Here is a 12,766-nt window from a genome sequence, read left to right on the forward strand (position 1 = left end):
TCGAGGAATCGCAGTCCAGTTCTAGTGTTTATCCGGAGAAATATGAAATAACGAGTTCTTCGAATCCGTAAACAGTTGCCGATTGCAATTAAAATAACAACAACTGTTGAGTCTGATGCACCTTTTTTATTGCATTCTTATAGAGTTTCAAATTATTTTGTACAGTGTAGATTAAAAAGATCTAATATTTGTTATAATCAACCGAAAACTACCTGTTTTAAGGCATTTTAGATTAAAAAAAACTTGAATTCGAGTGCAAGGGAGGCATCTTGGGTGGAAGAATATGTATCTGAAGGTGTTTTCTACATTCTACAGACGCCAAAAACAAAAAAAAAAAGAAGAATAGCGAAACCGGAAATGCCAGATGCCAAAACTAAACGGGTAAGAGAGGTGGTGGGGTGGCAAGTGTGTGTGTGTGCCTAGATCGTTATCCGCATTTCTGGTTTGGTTTTCATTTTTTAGGCAGAACCCCACCATGCGACACCACTCGGCGGCAGAACCGGCATCTGTGGTGCAGCGCAGTTGGAGAGTCACGTAGACCCCACTAATTGGCGGAGATTGATAACGGTGATTGTCTCTTACCTGAATAATTCGGACAGCTCGTGCCTATGCGCTCATTATCCAAAAGTTCACGCTCTCTTCAGTTCCGCAGGATGCAGTTCCACAAAAAGAGAGAACATACAGTTACTTTTTGTCCGAACTAACGGATTTCGCTATCGCTGCAAGGCGATGGCGGCTATCGACGTGGCGGACTATCGGCAATCGGGGCGACCGGCTATCGGTAGCAGGGGTGGGGGATGGATCCAGTGGTGGTCGGTGGGTGGGTGGTCAAATGCTATCGACGACGGGCAGCAGGGGTGTGGGGTGAGTTAACCGTTACGGCGAACCGCCTTACGCCTCACACTAACAACGAACGGCGTGCCAGGATGGCGGCGATTGGTTCGGGTATTTGGTTTTGATTTTGGAATAATACTCCCGAAACGTGAAACCAAACCAAGCCGAGTGTAGGCTGAGTTTCAGACAAATTTTTTTTGGTCTGACAATTGTTGCCCTAACTGCTTTGAGGGTCTTTGTCCTTTTTGTTTCCTTTAAAGCTTCTTCTCTCTCAATATCCCGTTACCGGTTGCACTTGCACTTGCACTCTTCTCTAACACTCACACACTCACGTATACGATAGTTCACTCTCACACACACATAGATATACGCGCAATCACTTTACTGTATGTATGTATGTATGTGTAACTCTCCAATAACTTTAGATTTTTGATTTTGACTTTGAATTCGAATTTCAATTTCACTTTTTTTTTTCGCTTTTTCTATTTCTTTTTTTTGTCGTTTCTTTGCGAACCACGCGTTTTTTTCGGCTTTGGTAGGTTATATGTGTAATAAGCTTGTCGAAAAAAAGCTTCGAGAATGTTGCGATCAGTTTATCAGGCGGGAGGGGTAAAATTGTTGGAGAATCGATTGGGAAGTGTGGTGGCAAGGGCGCGCGATTGTTGTTGTTTGTTAAAAGTTGCACTTGCACCTGGTTTATAGAACAATAAACAGTGGGAAGTGGATAGGTCGTTGCGGTTATTGCTATTTTACTGTATGTCTAACGGTTGCTCTTGGCTTGGCTGGCACTAGCTATACCCTGGTCTACTTGAGTGTCGAGTCGCTGAGCAACTGCCAGTCGCTGGGCAAGCGAAGACGAACGACACCGCTCGGCGGCAGCGGTGTGTGAGTACAGTGATTACTCGAAAATTCAGAAAATCGAGAAACTTCTCGAAACAAAAATTATGTTCAATGCCGCAAGACAAGCACTTTCTTTAAAAGTTAAAAAAAAAAAAACAAATATAAAATTAAAGATAATAATCCGTTATCGTTATCGAACTTTCACTGTACAAAGGGGCTGAGAGGCACTGGCGCCGACCATTCTAGAGAGCGACAGTGAAAAGTTCGACAAAAAAAAACGTTATTAGCAACAACAATTAAGTCCGAAATGAGCAAATCATTTTCACCTTCTCTCCCTCTTGTCCATTCTCGTTTCCGCTCTCGTTCGTTCGTTTTGGCAGAAAAAGCTTCCCTCGATCGATTTTAGCTTTTGTTTTGGCTACTAGGTCAAGAGAGGGGCGGGCTTTAAGCCATTGTTTTGTTTAGGGTTTTCACTTTTAAGCCAAATTAAATCAGATCCATCGGATAAAGCTCAAAAAAAAAAAAAGAGTCTAAACATAGAAAAGGAGGGCAATACATAGGTAGCGCACTCTTCTAGCAAGCTTTTGTTGGATCGGAGAGTTGTAAATGTTGTTGTAATAAAATACCGGCCGGCGTTGAGAAAGCGCCTGACCTTGTCTCTCTCTCAAAGAGAGAGAGAGCGCCAGAGAGTGGGTGGCAGAGAGGGAAGACTTGGGGTAGCAACAAAATGATATGCTAATTCATAGAAAGCTCTCCCCCCTCTTTCATCAAAGCTCCGGCGGGGGGATTATGACCATTTATTAATAAGATATAAAGATATTAAGATAATGTATCCATGGGATACTTAGTTGATCCTTGAAATCCCTTAGAATATCCTCCGTTGCAACAGCCGGATGCAACGACTGTCGATCACGTGACCAAGGCTGGTCTAGAAATAAGTATAATGAAATGAAATAAAATCGAAATCACTAAAATCACATTGTCGAGGCGTATTTTTGGCTGTCGCCGCCTCAAAAGCAAAGCGACACGACAAAACAAAACCAAAAATATCCACCAGTTGATAGTCTACCAAATGCGATGCGTAGTAGCCACGCGGCCAAAAAGAAATTTCAATTATTTTGCCACCAACGAAAACAATCGTCCATGTGTGGGTCTAAAATACACACATACATACATACATGTGTATATGCATTTCATTTTATAAGACCTGCGTGAGTCCACAGTAAACAATAGTTTATCAATTGTTTTGTTTTCGGCAAACTTGCCCTTCCCATTGATTTTCAAACTTATCTAAGAATGTGAATTTAAAAATGTTTTTAAATTTTTATGAGGAACATTTTCCATTGCGGAAAATTCCCAAAAATTTGCTTATAAAACACTTTATGTAAAAAACAATTTTGTGAAATTTAAAGCTCATTTTGAAACTGAGTAATGTTAAAAATAAAAAATATTATTTAATTAAAAGTGGAGTGAGTTGCAGCAACATGTTAATGGCTTAGCAACATTTGTTTAGCAACATTAATCTTAGCAACATTTTCCCAATCAGGGCTGCAGGAAAAATAGACTTTTCTTTATTCGCCAGGATAACTGCTTAATGATGCAAATATCCTTTACATTTTAATAAAAATGACAACTTTATTTTTTTTACTTTTTCCCACTTAAGAGATTATACAAAAATGGATTATTTAAAGCATACAATTATGGGCATTTTGTTGAAAAAATATGCAAAATTTACATGAATCGATAAGATTGTCCTCCACTGCCCCACTGATTATTTGCGAAAATAACCATGTCCTGGGTTAGGAACGACCCTGAACATATAAAGCACCGCCAGTTACAATCATGGCTAGAATACTGGCGGCGGAAACACGCATTAGGAACTGATCCTGCCACTTCCGGTTGGCGATGCACTCACTGTACGGCATGCTGGAAAAGGACACGCTGTTGTAGAGCGGAATCCAGGCGGGGAAGAACCGGAACAGCACCGTATCCACGAACTTCCGGAGGCGGAAAGACCAACGCTTGGTTAGATCCCTCATCTGGAAATAGTCTGGAATCAATTTCCTGTTCAAGAAATAGGATTCTAAAGGATAACCCACCTCGACGTAGTTGTACATGGCCAGGTCGCAGATGGCAAAGGCATCCTGCCATCGCTTCTCGGTGAACTGGGCCAGAGTCTCGTCCAGCGGCAGCTGCCTGTCCAGGATCTCGGTGAGCAGAGTCACATCCTCCATTCCAGCATTCATTCCCTGGCCATAGTAGGGCACCATGGCGTGTGCGGCATCGCCCAGGATGAGGGCCTTGTCCTCGTAGTGATATGGACGGCATTTGATGGACACCAGGTGCTGGGGTTTCGTCTTGAAGAAGTCCTTCACCAACTGCTCCTCCCCGATGAGGGGCAGGGCGTCGCCGAAGTTCTCTCGGAAGAAGTCCAGGAGCTGGCTTTTGGTTTGGATTTTGGAGAACATGTCGAAGGGCATGGATAGGGTGACCGTGAAGGATCTGTCCTGGTTCGGCAGGGCTATCATCATGAAGGAGTCGCGCGGCCAAATGTGCAGGTAATTGGGTGGCATCTGGAAGTCTCCCGCCTCGGCGGGAATACACAGCTCCAGGTACCCGGTTTCAATGTAGATTTGGGAGTAGTTGAATCCCGGCAAGCGGACCAACTGCTGGCGGACACTGCTGAAGGCTCCGTCACAGCCCACGATGAGATCGGCACTGGTCGTGATGGCCTCGCCGCCTGGCTGGGGATTCCGGAACTCCAGCGATCCCTCCCTCAGGTTGACGGTGGCCAGCTTGTGGTTGAAGTGGCAGGTGATGTTCGGCAGCTCATCACAGGCATCCAAAAGGACCTCGTTCAGTTGCCTCCGACCCACGGAATACAGGCACTGCTGGGTGCAGGGATCATAGATCACCACCCGGGTATTACCCTTGGTGTCGTGCAGCATCCTTCCCCGCATCGGTATGGCGGTGGCCAGGATCTTCTGCTCCAGTCCCACGGCTGCCAGGGCCTTCCGCCCGCGCTGGGACAGGGCCAGGTTGATGCTCCGACCGGTGACCACAAGGGCGTGGCGGATGTCTTCGCGGTACTCGTACAGGTCCACATGGTTGCCCCTCCGGGCGAAATTCAATGCGGCCAGAGACCCAACCTAAGAAAAGGAAAGCCATCTTGATAAGAGAGATATATCTAGAGCCGGGGATTAGGAGTTTCCAGAAGATAAGATGGATGCTCGGATGTCCAGATAAGAGTCACGCATAAATTATGATCTCAAATAAACATAAAAATTCCAGACGGTCCCAAGTATTCTGGAGAGATGTTCTTACCAAACCGGCACCCACTACTGCCACCCTGCGCCGACGCACTTCCTCCCCAGCCAATCCTGCCGCATCCTGGCGACCGTTGGCATCCGAACAGACGATTCCTGGCTTCATGACCGCTCTGGTGGACCGTTGTCAGTGAAATAAAGTGAAATGGAAACCCATCAACTGGCTGGGGAAATGTTTAACGCATAGATTATGTCGGTTAGGCAGTAAACGCTATCTGTCTTTGTTTGATGTTGCTGCGGGAAGCCCACCAACTGCTGGGCGCAGCCAAGGGGCACAAGGGGCACCTCTTGGGGGTACAAGACTTTCCATCACAAAGCAAACAAATAAGAAACAATTGTGGATGCTACAAACAATCAGCAAATAATAAGAGATAACTATACAAATTTAAACAGTTTTTAGTCACAAAATTTGTGTATCTCCAAATAGAGGAGATCCATGGAGGTTTTCAAAAAGGGCGCCGATTGTCGATTACAATAGGCAATAGGTATTTCGTTATTTTACGCAGTCACTGAACTATCGATTAAAATCACTGTCTAGCCCTTGCGCGCTCAGTCCGAATTGTAATGTTTAAGACGATATAATTATTTTTATTTGTCCATTTATTTATGTAACTATATTTTGAAAATTTTGCTATTAAAATTATACAAATATACCATCAAAAGTGTCCAAGAATTTAATTTTAAAATAAAAAGATAAAATATCGTGTAAAATGGCATGTAGAAGTGTAGTTTCATGGGTAGAATTCCATACTTTAGAATGTTTTCGCTTAAAAAAGGGCTTAATATAATATTTGCTTAATATAATATAAATATTGGACAAAATTAAAATCAAATTCTAAAATTTAAATGAAATCTTTTAGGTTTTTTTTCCAATTAGTTTTGTTTATCGATAGTCTCACGCGAATCGATAAAAGCAACAAAAACTCGTGCTACTTTTTTTGCAAATGCACAATAGAAAATTAAGAAATTCCACAACAAAATAACAAGTTAAAGTTGAGGAAACCGATTAGCATGTGCAGGACATCCGTGGCCAAAGGATTTTGAAGGAAATTAAAGGAAAAACGGCGGAGAGAGCGAACGCAGAGCGAAGAAAAAGGCCAACATTTTTGTACTATAGATAGCATCCAAGGAGATCCACAAAAGGCAAAATCAAAATGGTAATAAAAGTGCGACCAAAATATGGCCAAAATGTCAGACAAGCCAGCCAGCAGACGAGGTGCAGGGGGAGAATAAAAATAACCAAAAAAAATAATAAGATAAAGTGAACTAAGAGAGTTGGAATTTCCATATCAGCACCCATTTTCGATTTACATTCTCCTCCACCCTCCCCACCCCACCTGCTGCTGGTGCAATAAATTTTTTGCGATTTTTAGCTCTGTATTCTAAAATAAATTTTAATACGTTTCTCTCTCTTTTGTGCAGGGAAATGAAACATCACTGCCCATGGAAATGTGTTCCAATTGTAAGTATGGGAGGGAATTCCTTCAGTCGTCAATGTCATTTGAACGGGAATGGGAATGGGAATGGCAGCTGTTTATGAATATGCAAACAACGGCACTTTACGAAATACATATATATATATACATACATATATACATATATATATATGTACAAACAAAAAAATACATACTTATATGGAAATAAAATAGCTAACAAAACGTGGCATTGGAGGAATTTCGTTTACAACCCATCCTAACTGGTTTTATTTTCGAAAATATTTGGCTAATTTCGAAATTGGCATTCTAGAATCTGTTTCTGTTACACCTTCCGTTGCCGTGACAGACAACCTGTCGCTAAAAATAATCCACAAACGAACATTTCTATCTCAAATACGAGATATTTTATTTTATATTTTAATAAACTAAAAACCCCTAGGCCCTTGGGAGTATGATGTCATAGTCTCTTTATCTTAATTTAAATAATAACTGAGTAATTAGTAATAATAATTATTTTATTTAGTCGACGCCGATGAGATCCGTCGCTTGGGAAAACGCTTCCGCAAACTGGACCTCGACAACTCCGGAGCTTTGAGTGTGGACGAGTTCATGTCGCTGCCGGAGCTGCAACAGAACCCACTGGTCCAGCGAGTGATTGACATTTTCGATGCCGATGGCAACGGCGAGGTGGACTTCAAGGAGTTCATCCAGGGCGTCTCACAGTTCAGTGTCAAGGGCGATAAGCTGTCGAAGCTGCGCTTCGCCTTTCGCATCTACGACATGGACAACGATGGCTATATATCCAACGGAGAACTGTTTCAGGTAACATAACTATTACTAATGACTTAATGCCACTACTAAGAGTGTAATCTATTGCAGGTGTTAAAGATGATGGTGGGAAACAATCTGAAGGACACGCAACTGCAGCAGATCGTTGACAAGACAATCGGATTCGCGGACAAGGACGAGGATGGGAAGATATCGTTCGATGAGTTCTGCTCGGTGGTCGGCAACACGGACATACACAAGAAGATGGTTGTTGACGTCTAAAAATAGGTTTTAAAAACAGAAAGCAGCAGATCCTTTTTATACGCAATTTATTTATTCTTTTGTACATGCGTCGAGCATCCCTCGTTTATCACAACAATCACAACTATTATTATGATTATTAATTATATTTTTTATTCGATCAGCGATTCTCTAGTTGAATATTGTTATAAGCCGTTTAGCGAGCCAGTTCAGAGTCAGAGTCAGTCAGAGAGTAGGGCAATGTTGTTATCCTAAGTTGAAAAGTGGAATAATGCGCCTCCTACTTATGTACTTCTTTTAATATATACATCTATATACATATATACATGCATATATAGTCATAATTTATTATACAAATATACAATTAATGAAATGAATTGAAAGAAAACCTTAAAATCGAAAACTAAAATTAAAAAACTAAAAAACAAACTCATTGCAAGTGAAGGCAAAAATAAAGAAAACCAAGTTGAATCAAAACCAAGTTTTCCTAAAAAACGCACGCACACCCCACTCTATCTCACATTGATGTGTCCTAAGTTTACGTTAATTATTTCTAATTCTCCTGTGATTTTGCCAAAAACAAAACGAAAACAAAAACAAGATGATGAAGCTGAAGCTAAAAATGATGAAAAGAAAATTTTAAAAAATATGGGAATATTAAATTAAACACAAGAAGCACGAGGGGCAGCTAAGCCACCTGCCCGAAGGAGCTCTCCTCTATTGACTTAGTCTAATTTACACGTTGTGTACTTTTTATATATTTATACATACATACTTGTACTAATCGAATGTTATAATCTAACGTATTTTTATATTATATAACTTGACTAACAAAACAGCATAATAATGAATGGAATATTGAGACAAGTTTTCTTAACTCTAACTACCCTTTTACCCCCAAAAAAAAAAAAACAAACAAAACTAAATGCAAAATACTTAAATTTTAATTAATTCTCCCACAGAATTATGCCTCGAGAAATTATCTAAAAATATGCTACATTTGACGGATTATCAAAACGAGTTAACTTCAAATCGAATAATTATACATAAAATACATATGAAGCAATGCCATGCGGCGCCAAGCGATATTAAAATTAAACAATTTTTTTTATACTTCAAGATACTAGTTAAAAAAACAAAAACAACAAAAAAATATATATTAAGAACATGCATGTTACAAATTTTTACAAATTAACAACAAATTTTGCACAATCGCCACTCAATTTGTTAGCTAATCAATTCAACCATTTTGCATTATCCAAAAAAAAAAGAAATTAATCGACTTCGAGATCAAGATTTGCTGGCCAGTCGATAGCAGTCGAAGCAATAAAAAGCAAATCCTTCAATAAAAATACAATTATACACAAGAACGCAAACAATGGTTTTCCATTTTGACAGTTTGGTGGGAGAGCACTTGGCTCCTGATAAGATATCAGGCCAAAAAGCTGTCTCATCTGGCCCGATTGGCTATTCCAGTGCCAGTTGTTAGAAGGTCTTCCAAGAGACAGGTTCTTCTCCCTGACTGAGACTGAGACTGAGTCGGAATCATGTACAAGTTGGATACTAAAGGAGGCATCATTGGCTCGGGATGTGCCTCCATTGCCTTTGCCATCATCTACTTGGTTCTGATGGATGACCATTTCTGGCGAGGTACTATCTAGAATCTTTTTCAACAAAATTCTATAACTTTTTTTTTAGTTGTTCTTGCAGTTGGACTATATGAGTTCGGAATACACATTTCATCTCTTCAGATATTAGGCAGTATCGTTCTCATTGTGGGTGCTATCAAGGTGAGAACTTAAATTTCTCATTAAATTATTATTTTTAATTCATTTTAAAAACAACTTTTGAAGGAAAAATACAAATTCTTTGTGCCCTGGATGATAACCACTGCCTTCTTTATGTATCTGATGGTTTACGCGACTATTGTTGTCCTGGCCAGAGGTGGAGAATGGATATTTATTCCTCTAATGTTTCTGCCAGTTACAGGTTAGTGCCATTAATCCAATAGGAGTGCCAGAAACATAATAATATTTCCTTTTAATTCAAGCTTTCCTTGGCTATGCCTTGTACTCGGTGCAATTGGCCTTCGACAGGATGCGGAAGGAGGAGCCGCCAGCATACACCAACTTGATGTCCAAGAAGGACTTTATCAATCACATATAGAATGTATATCTTCTGTAATCTGGGCCAGACCTAATATTAATCAATCAAATAGGTACATAATGGGTGGCCCGATTAGATAAGCAAACAAAAAATATAAATGATAATTCTGAAAATGCGTCATTTGTAACCAAGTTGTTCTTCAATTCGCACATAAAACTTGAGAAATGTTGAAACTAGAGACCAAGTTTGGGATTATCTTCTCTGGAATATTATCCATGGGCTTCGCCATCATTTATTTGTTGCTAAAGGATGGATTTTACTGGCGAGGTGGGATGAGTAATTCTTAAATTTCTCCAAATCTTTAATGATTTTTTGTAGCTGGTTTGTTCGATCTGCGAATCCATACTTCTAGTCTTCAAATACTAGCTAGCATTGTCCTAATTATAGGGGCTATCAGGGTAAGTAATGTCTTAGCTATATAGCTATAGCTACTAAATTATATATTTTTTTAGCAAAATTATAACCTTCTGGTGCCATGGATGTTCACCACAGCACTGTTTTTATATTTAATGGTTTATTTGACCATTGTTACCCTTATCAGGACCCAAGATTGTGCCTTTCTGCCTCTGGTGGTGCCATTTTCAGGTAGACTATAGTCCGATTTCAAAAGAATTTCATTTTAAATGAAATATTCTTTATTTAAGCCTATCTCTGCTGTGCTCTTGTGTCAGTTCGAAAGGCTTTCGACAGGATGCGAAATGACGATCCGCCGGCTTACGCCAACTTATTGGATAAAAAAGTGTTCATTAGTCACATCTAGGGATCATATATATTACTATATATTGTATATAGCTCTGTAAATGTGGCTTATCCGAATAAATACCTCGCCAATAGATGAACAGATAAGATTATTAAAATAAAAGTTCTGATAGAAGAGAGAACATTTTTAATTGCATACTTTTAGGCAGTTTCTTAGAAATCAAATAAAATAATGACTGTGTCATGGATCTATTTAGTTTTAAATACTTTTCAATAAAAACAATACAAAATGGTTCAAAAAATATAATATCTAGAGATTCTAGCTTCTAAGCTGCCTTGACGAAAGCGCCGGCGAACAGGATGTTCTTCCTGTTCCAAATGACGTACAGGAATGGACGATCTGCCTGGAACTGGATCGGGAAAGTCATCATGCGGGTCATCATGATCATGCCAGTGGCAGCCGCCGCCTCGGTGCCCTCCTCGTTCACCTCAATGGTGGCCTTGTGCAGAGCCTTGGAGACGTAGACGCCTTCGGGGGATTCCAGGAGGTTGTCGAACTCCGCGCCCTCAGTAAACATCTTCGTGATACCCAGCTGGAAGAGAGCAGAAAGAAAAAACAATGTCATGAGAAATGTGTTTGGCAAACAGAGGTAAGGTAATGAGGTCATAGCCAAGTTAAGGTCTGGTGATCGATAAGATAGTTGCTCAGGGTTCGTCACATCCGACTAGGAATAAAGTTATACAATTTTATGGAATCGTGCGGCTGATACATGATCTTTAACACGAACCGCAGGCTGCGTCAAGAGGTGCTGACCACAGCAGTAGTTACTGGGGCTATCTAGACACCGTAAAACCGATAAGCTACTAAAAATAATTCATACATCAATCTATCAAGGGAATTTTCTAGATAAGACCCACAATAAATATTTCCAGAGGCCTCTGCAATGCTGCAACGTGGCCATAAAATGAAATTCTTACCTCTTTTAGTTTCTGGTCCAAGTCCAAGGAGTACTCCACTTTGAACTTGGGGAACTTTACGTTTACTTCCTCCACGACCAGTTTGTCGGCCAAGTCCACAAGATTCACGGTCTTGAGCTTCTTGGCGAGGTCATAGATGCCGGTGCGCTCCTGCGGCAACAGGACGAACATGGACAGATCCGAGTCCTGGTAGGGCATCTCGAGGGCCGTGCAGCCCAGATCCTCAAAGTAGCCGTAGGGGAACTTGGCCTTCTGGTTCATGTAGTTCACCTTCACCTGCTCCTCCTCGCCCACCCAGAAGTCGTCCTCCTGGGTATTCTGTTCGTTGAACTTGTGCGCCCAGCTGCCCTTGAAGTGGAGAGCATTGAGCAGCACCACCCTGGTGTTGTCGTCAAAGGAATCGGCGGTGACCAGTTCGGTGATCTTGCCCTGAGTCTTGCCGTTCACCCAGGCATTGATCGCCTGAGCAGCTGCATCGTTCAGGGCAAAGTTAATGGACTCGGCTTCGGAATGGTACTGCTCCTTGATGGCCGCCTGGTAGGCAGCCTTCAGCTGCTTGCCCTCCTGAACGTAGAGTTTGTTGGCCACTCGCAGGAGGCTGCTGCCACGGTACTTTTCCAGCACAAACTGGAAGGTCTGTGCCACTTCCGGGGGGAAGTTGGAGACAAAGTGGAGCACCTTGGCGATCTCGTCGGCGGTTTCGCCCTTGGATCCGGCAAATGCCAGAGCAATGCAGGCCTGGATGGAGAAGGGAGAGTAGACTACGTTGTCCTTTAATCCGCCAGAGGCCAGGAGCTGGAAGAGCTCCGAGGTGAAGCGGGCGCCACCGCGAGCGAACTCCAAGTTGAAGTCGAACATATCGATTTGGTTGAGATTAAGATTGTGGGCGGGTAATCGCGGAATTGCGTGTGCGTCCTACTTTCAGCGCTGTCTACACCGGAATGCCTTAAATGCCATTCGAGGGCCACAACAAAAGTGAAAACACCTCGGAAACAGCCGGCGGATGACTCATTACCAAAAAATATCAAAACAATCAAACAAAAACAGTGGCGTCACCGTTTCCTGGGCCTCAGGGGATTTCCCAGGAAAAGTCTATTTGTGAATCCATGATCATTCCTTCAAATAATCTTTCAGTTGTTTGTTTTTCTTATTTCTTAAGTTTTAAATAAAAAGATTTTAAAAAATATGTTGATATTTTGAATGTGACCATGTGGAAAGGCGCCAATAAATACCACATATTTCAACTAAAAACAAAAAAAAATGTATAATGCTATAAAATTATTATACTTTGACAAAATTGTAAGAAAATCGTAAGCAATATTATATTTAAATTACCGAATCGTATAGGTTTTATATTTCTAGGGTAAATTATTGAAAAAAAAAAAATACTAAAAATAAAAATTCCTTTTAAAATATCGATAACAAATTAAAAGACACTTACAACACTGATTTTGTAGA

The 12,766-nt window shown here is 41.1% G+C and overlaps 6 protein-coding genes across 7 annotated transcripts in view; 3 read left to right on the forward strand and 3 right to left on the reverse strand.

The window, feature by feature from the left end:
* LOC6494558 overlaps nt 1-1,700 on the reverse strand; it is a 43,437-nt gene extending 41,737 nt beyond the window's left edge. Inside the window, exon 1 of the mRNA XM_032451026.2 lies at nt 583-1,700. The gene's annotated coding sequence lies outside the window, so the exon portion shown is untranslated. The remainder of the gene's footprint in view (nt 1-582) is intronic.
* A 1,589-nt stretch (nt 1,701-3,289) lies between these two features.
* Nucleotides 3,290-5,225, reverse strand: LOC6494557 (kynurenine 3-monooxygenase). Its single transcript, XM_001960070.3, has 3 exons — nt 4,999-5,225; nt 3,774-4,823; nt 3,290-3,713 (listed from the first exon to the last, which is right to left on the reverse strand). Exons 1-3 carry the CDS (start codon nt 5,104-5,106, stop codon nt 3,474-3,476), a joined length of 1,398 nt encoding a protein of 465 aa, XP_001960106.1. The 5' UTR covers nt 5,107-5,225; the 3' UTR covers nt 3,290-3,473.
* Nucleotides 5,226-5,869: 644 nt separating this feature from the next.
* On the forward strand, nt 5,870-8,835 carry LOC6496043 (calcineurin subunit B type 2). Its single transcript, XM_001960071.4, has 4 exons — nt 5,870-6,157; nt 6,423-6,462; nt 6,960-7,258; nt 7,316-8,835. Exons 1-4 carry the CDS (start codon nt 6,155-6,157, stop codon nt 7,484-7,486), a joined length of 513 nt encoding a protein of 170 aa, XP_001960107.1. The 5' UTR covers nt 5,870-6,154; the 3' UTR covers nt 7,487-8,835.
* Nucleotides 8,836-8,931: 96 nt separating this feature from the next.
* On the forward strand, nt 8,932-9,758 carry LOC6496044. 2 transcript variants are annotated; one of them, XM_001960072.4, is made up of 4 exons: nt 8,932-9,115; nt 9,176-9,255; nt 9,319-9,454; nt 9,516-9,758. In XM_001960072.4, exons 1-4 carry the CDS (start codon nt 9,013-9,015, stop codon nt 9,629-9,631), a joined length of 435 nt encoding a protein of 144 aa, XP_001960108.1. In that variant the 5' UTR covers nt 8,932-9,012; the 3' UTR covers nt 9,632-9,758. The 2 variants fall into 2 exon arrangements, with proteins under 2 accessions (XP_001960108.1, XP_044571345.1); XM_044715410.1 differs by having other exon boundaries at nt 8,935-9,115; nt 9,164-9,255.
* Nucleotides 9,759-10,470, forward strand: LOC6496045. Its single transcript, XM_001960073.4, has 4 exons — nt 9,759-9,898; nt 9,950-10,029; nt 10,084-10,216; nt 10,276-10,470. The coding sequence occupies exons 1-4, from the start codon at nt 9,796-9,798 to the stop codon at nt 10,389-10,391; spliced, it is 432 nt and encodes a 143-aa protein (XP_001960109.2). The 5' UTR covers nt 9,759-9,795; the 3' UTR covers nt 10,392-10,470.
* A 93-nt stretch (nt 10,471-10,563) lies between these two features.
* Nucleotides 10,564-12,329, reverse strand: LOC6494555 (leukocyte elastase inhibitor). The gene is made up of 2 exons (XM_001960074.4): nt 11,309-12,329; nt 10,564-10,923 (listed from the first exon to the last, which is right to left on the reverse strand). The coding sequence occupies exons 1-2, from the start codon at nt 12,164-12,166 to the stop codon at nt 10,657-10,659; spliced, it is 1,125 nt and encodes a 374-aa protein (XP_001960110.1). The 5' UTR covers nt 12,167-12,329; the 3' UTR covers nt 10,564-10,656.
* Between the last annotated feature and the right edge of the window lie 437 nt (nt 12,330-12,766).

The sequence above is a fragment of the Drosophila ananassae genome, chromosome 3L (assembly GCF_017639315.1).
Source record: "Drosophila ananassae strain 14024-0371.13 chromosome 3L, ASM1763931v2, whole genome shotgun sequence".
Lineage (NCBI taxonomy): Eukaryota > Metazoa > Arthropoda > Insecta > Diptera > Drosophilidae > Drosophila > Drosophila ananassae.

Coding starts and splice junctions, on each gene's coding strand:
- LOC6494555 (XM_001960074.4), bottom strand. CDS start 12,166: ATGTTCGACTTCAACTTGGAGTTCGCTCGCGGTGGCGCCCGCTTCACC. Junction 10,924..11,308: donor TGGACCAGAAACTAAAAGAG/GTAAGAATTTCA, acceptor GCTCTCTTCCAG/CTGGGTATCACGAAGATGTT.
- LOC6496044 (XM_044715410.1), top strand. CDS start 9,013: ATGTACAAGTTGGATACTAAAGGAGGCATCATTGGCTCGGGATGTGCC. Junction 9,256..9,318: donor TCATTGTGGGTGCTATCAAG/GTGAGAACTTAA, acceptor CAACTTTTGAAG/GAAAAATACAAATTCTTTGT. Junction 9,455..9,515: donor AATGTTTCTGCCAGTTACAG/GTTAGTGCCATT, acceptor TTTTAATTCAAG/CTTTCCTTGGCTATGCCTTG.
- LOC6496045 (XM_001960073.4), top strand. CDS start 9,796: ATGTTGAAACTAGAGACCAAGTTTGGGATTATCTTCTCTGGAATATTA. Junction 9,899..9,949: donor GGATGGATTTTACTGGCGAG/GTGGGATGAGTA, acceptor GATTTTTTGTAG/CTGGTTTGTTCGATCTGCGA. Junction 10,217..10,275: donor TCTGGTGGTGCCATTTTCAG/GTAGACTATAGT, acceptor TCTTTATTTAAG/CCTATCTCTGCTGTGCTCTT.
- LOC6496043 (XM_001960071.4), top strand. Junction 6,463..6,959: donor CATGGAAATGTGTTCCAATT/GTAAGTATGGGA, acceptor TATTTTATTTAG/TCGACGCCGATGAGATCCGT. Junction 7,259..7,315: donor CCAACGGAGAACTGTTTCAG/GTAACATAACTA, acceptor AATCTATTGCAG/GTGTTAAAGATGATGGTGGG.
- LOC6494557 (XM_001960070.3), bottom strand. CDS start 5,106: ATGAAGCCAGGAATCGTCTGTTCGGATGCCAACGGTCGCCAGGATGCG. Junction 4,824..4,998: donor CAGTAGTGGGTGCCGGTTTG/GTAAGAACATCT, acceptor TCCTTTTCTTAG/GTTGGGTCTCTGGCCGCATT. Junction 3,714..3,773: donor CCATGTACAACTACGTCGAG/GTGGGTTATCCT, acceptor GACTATTTCCAG/ATGAGGGATCTAACCAAGCG.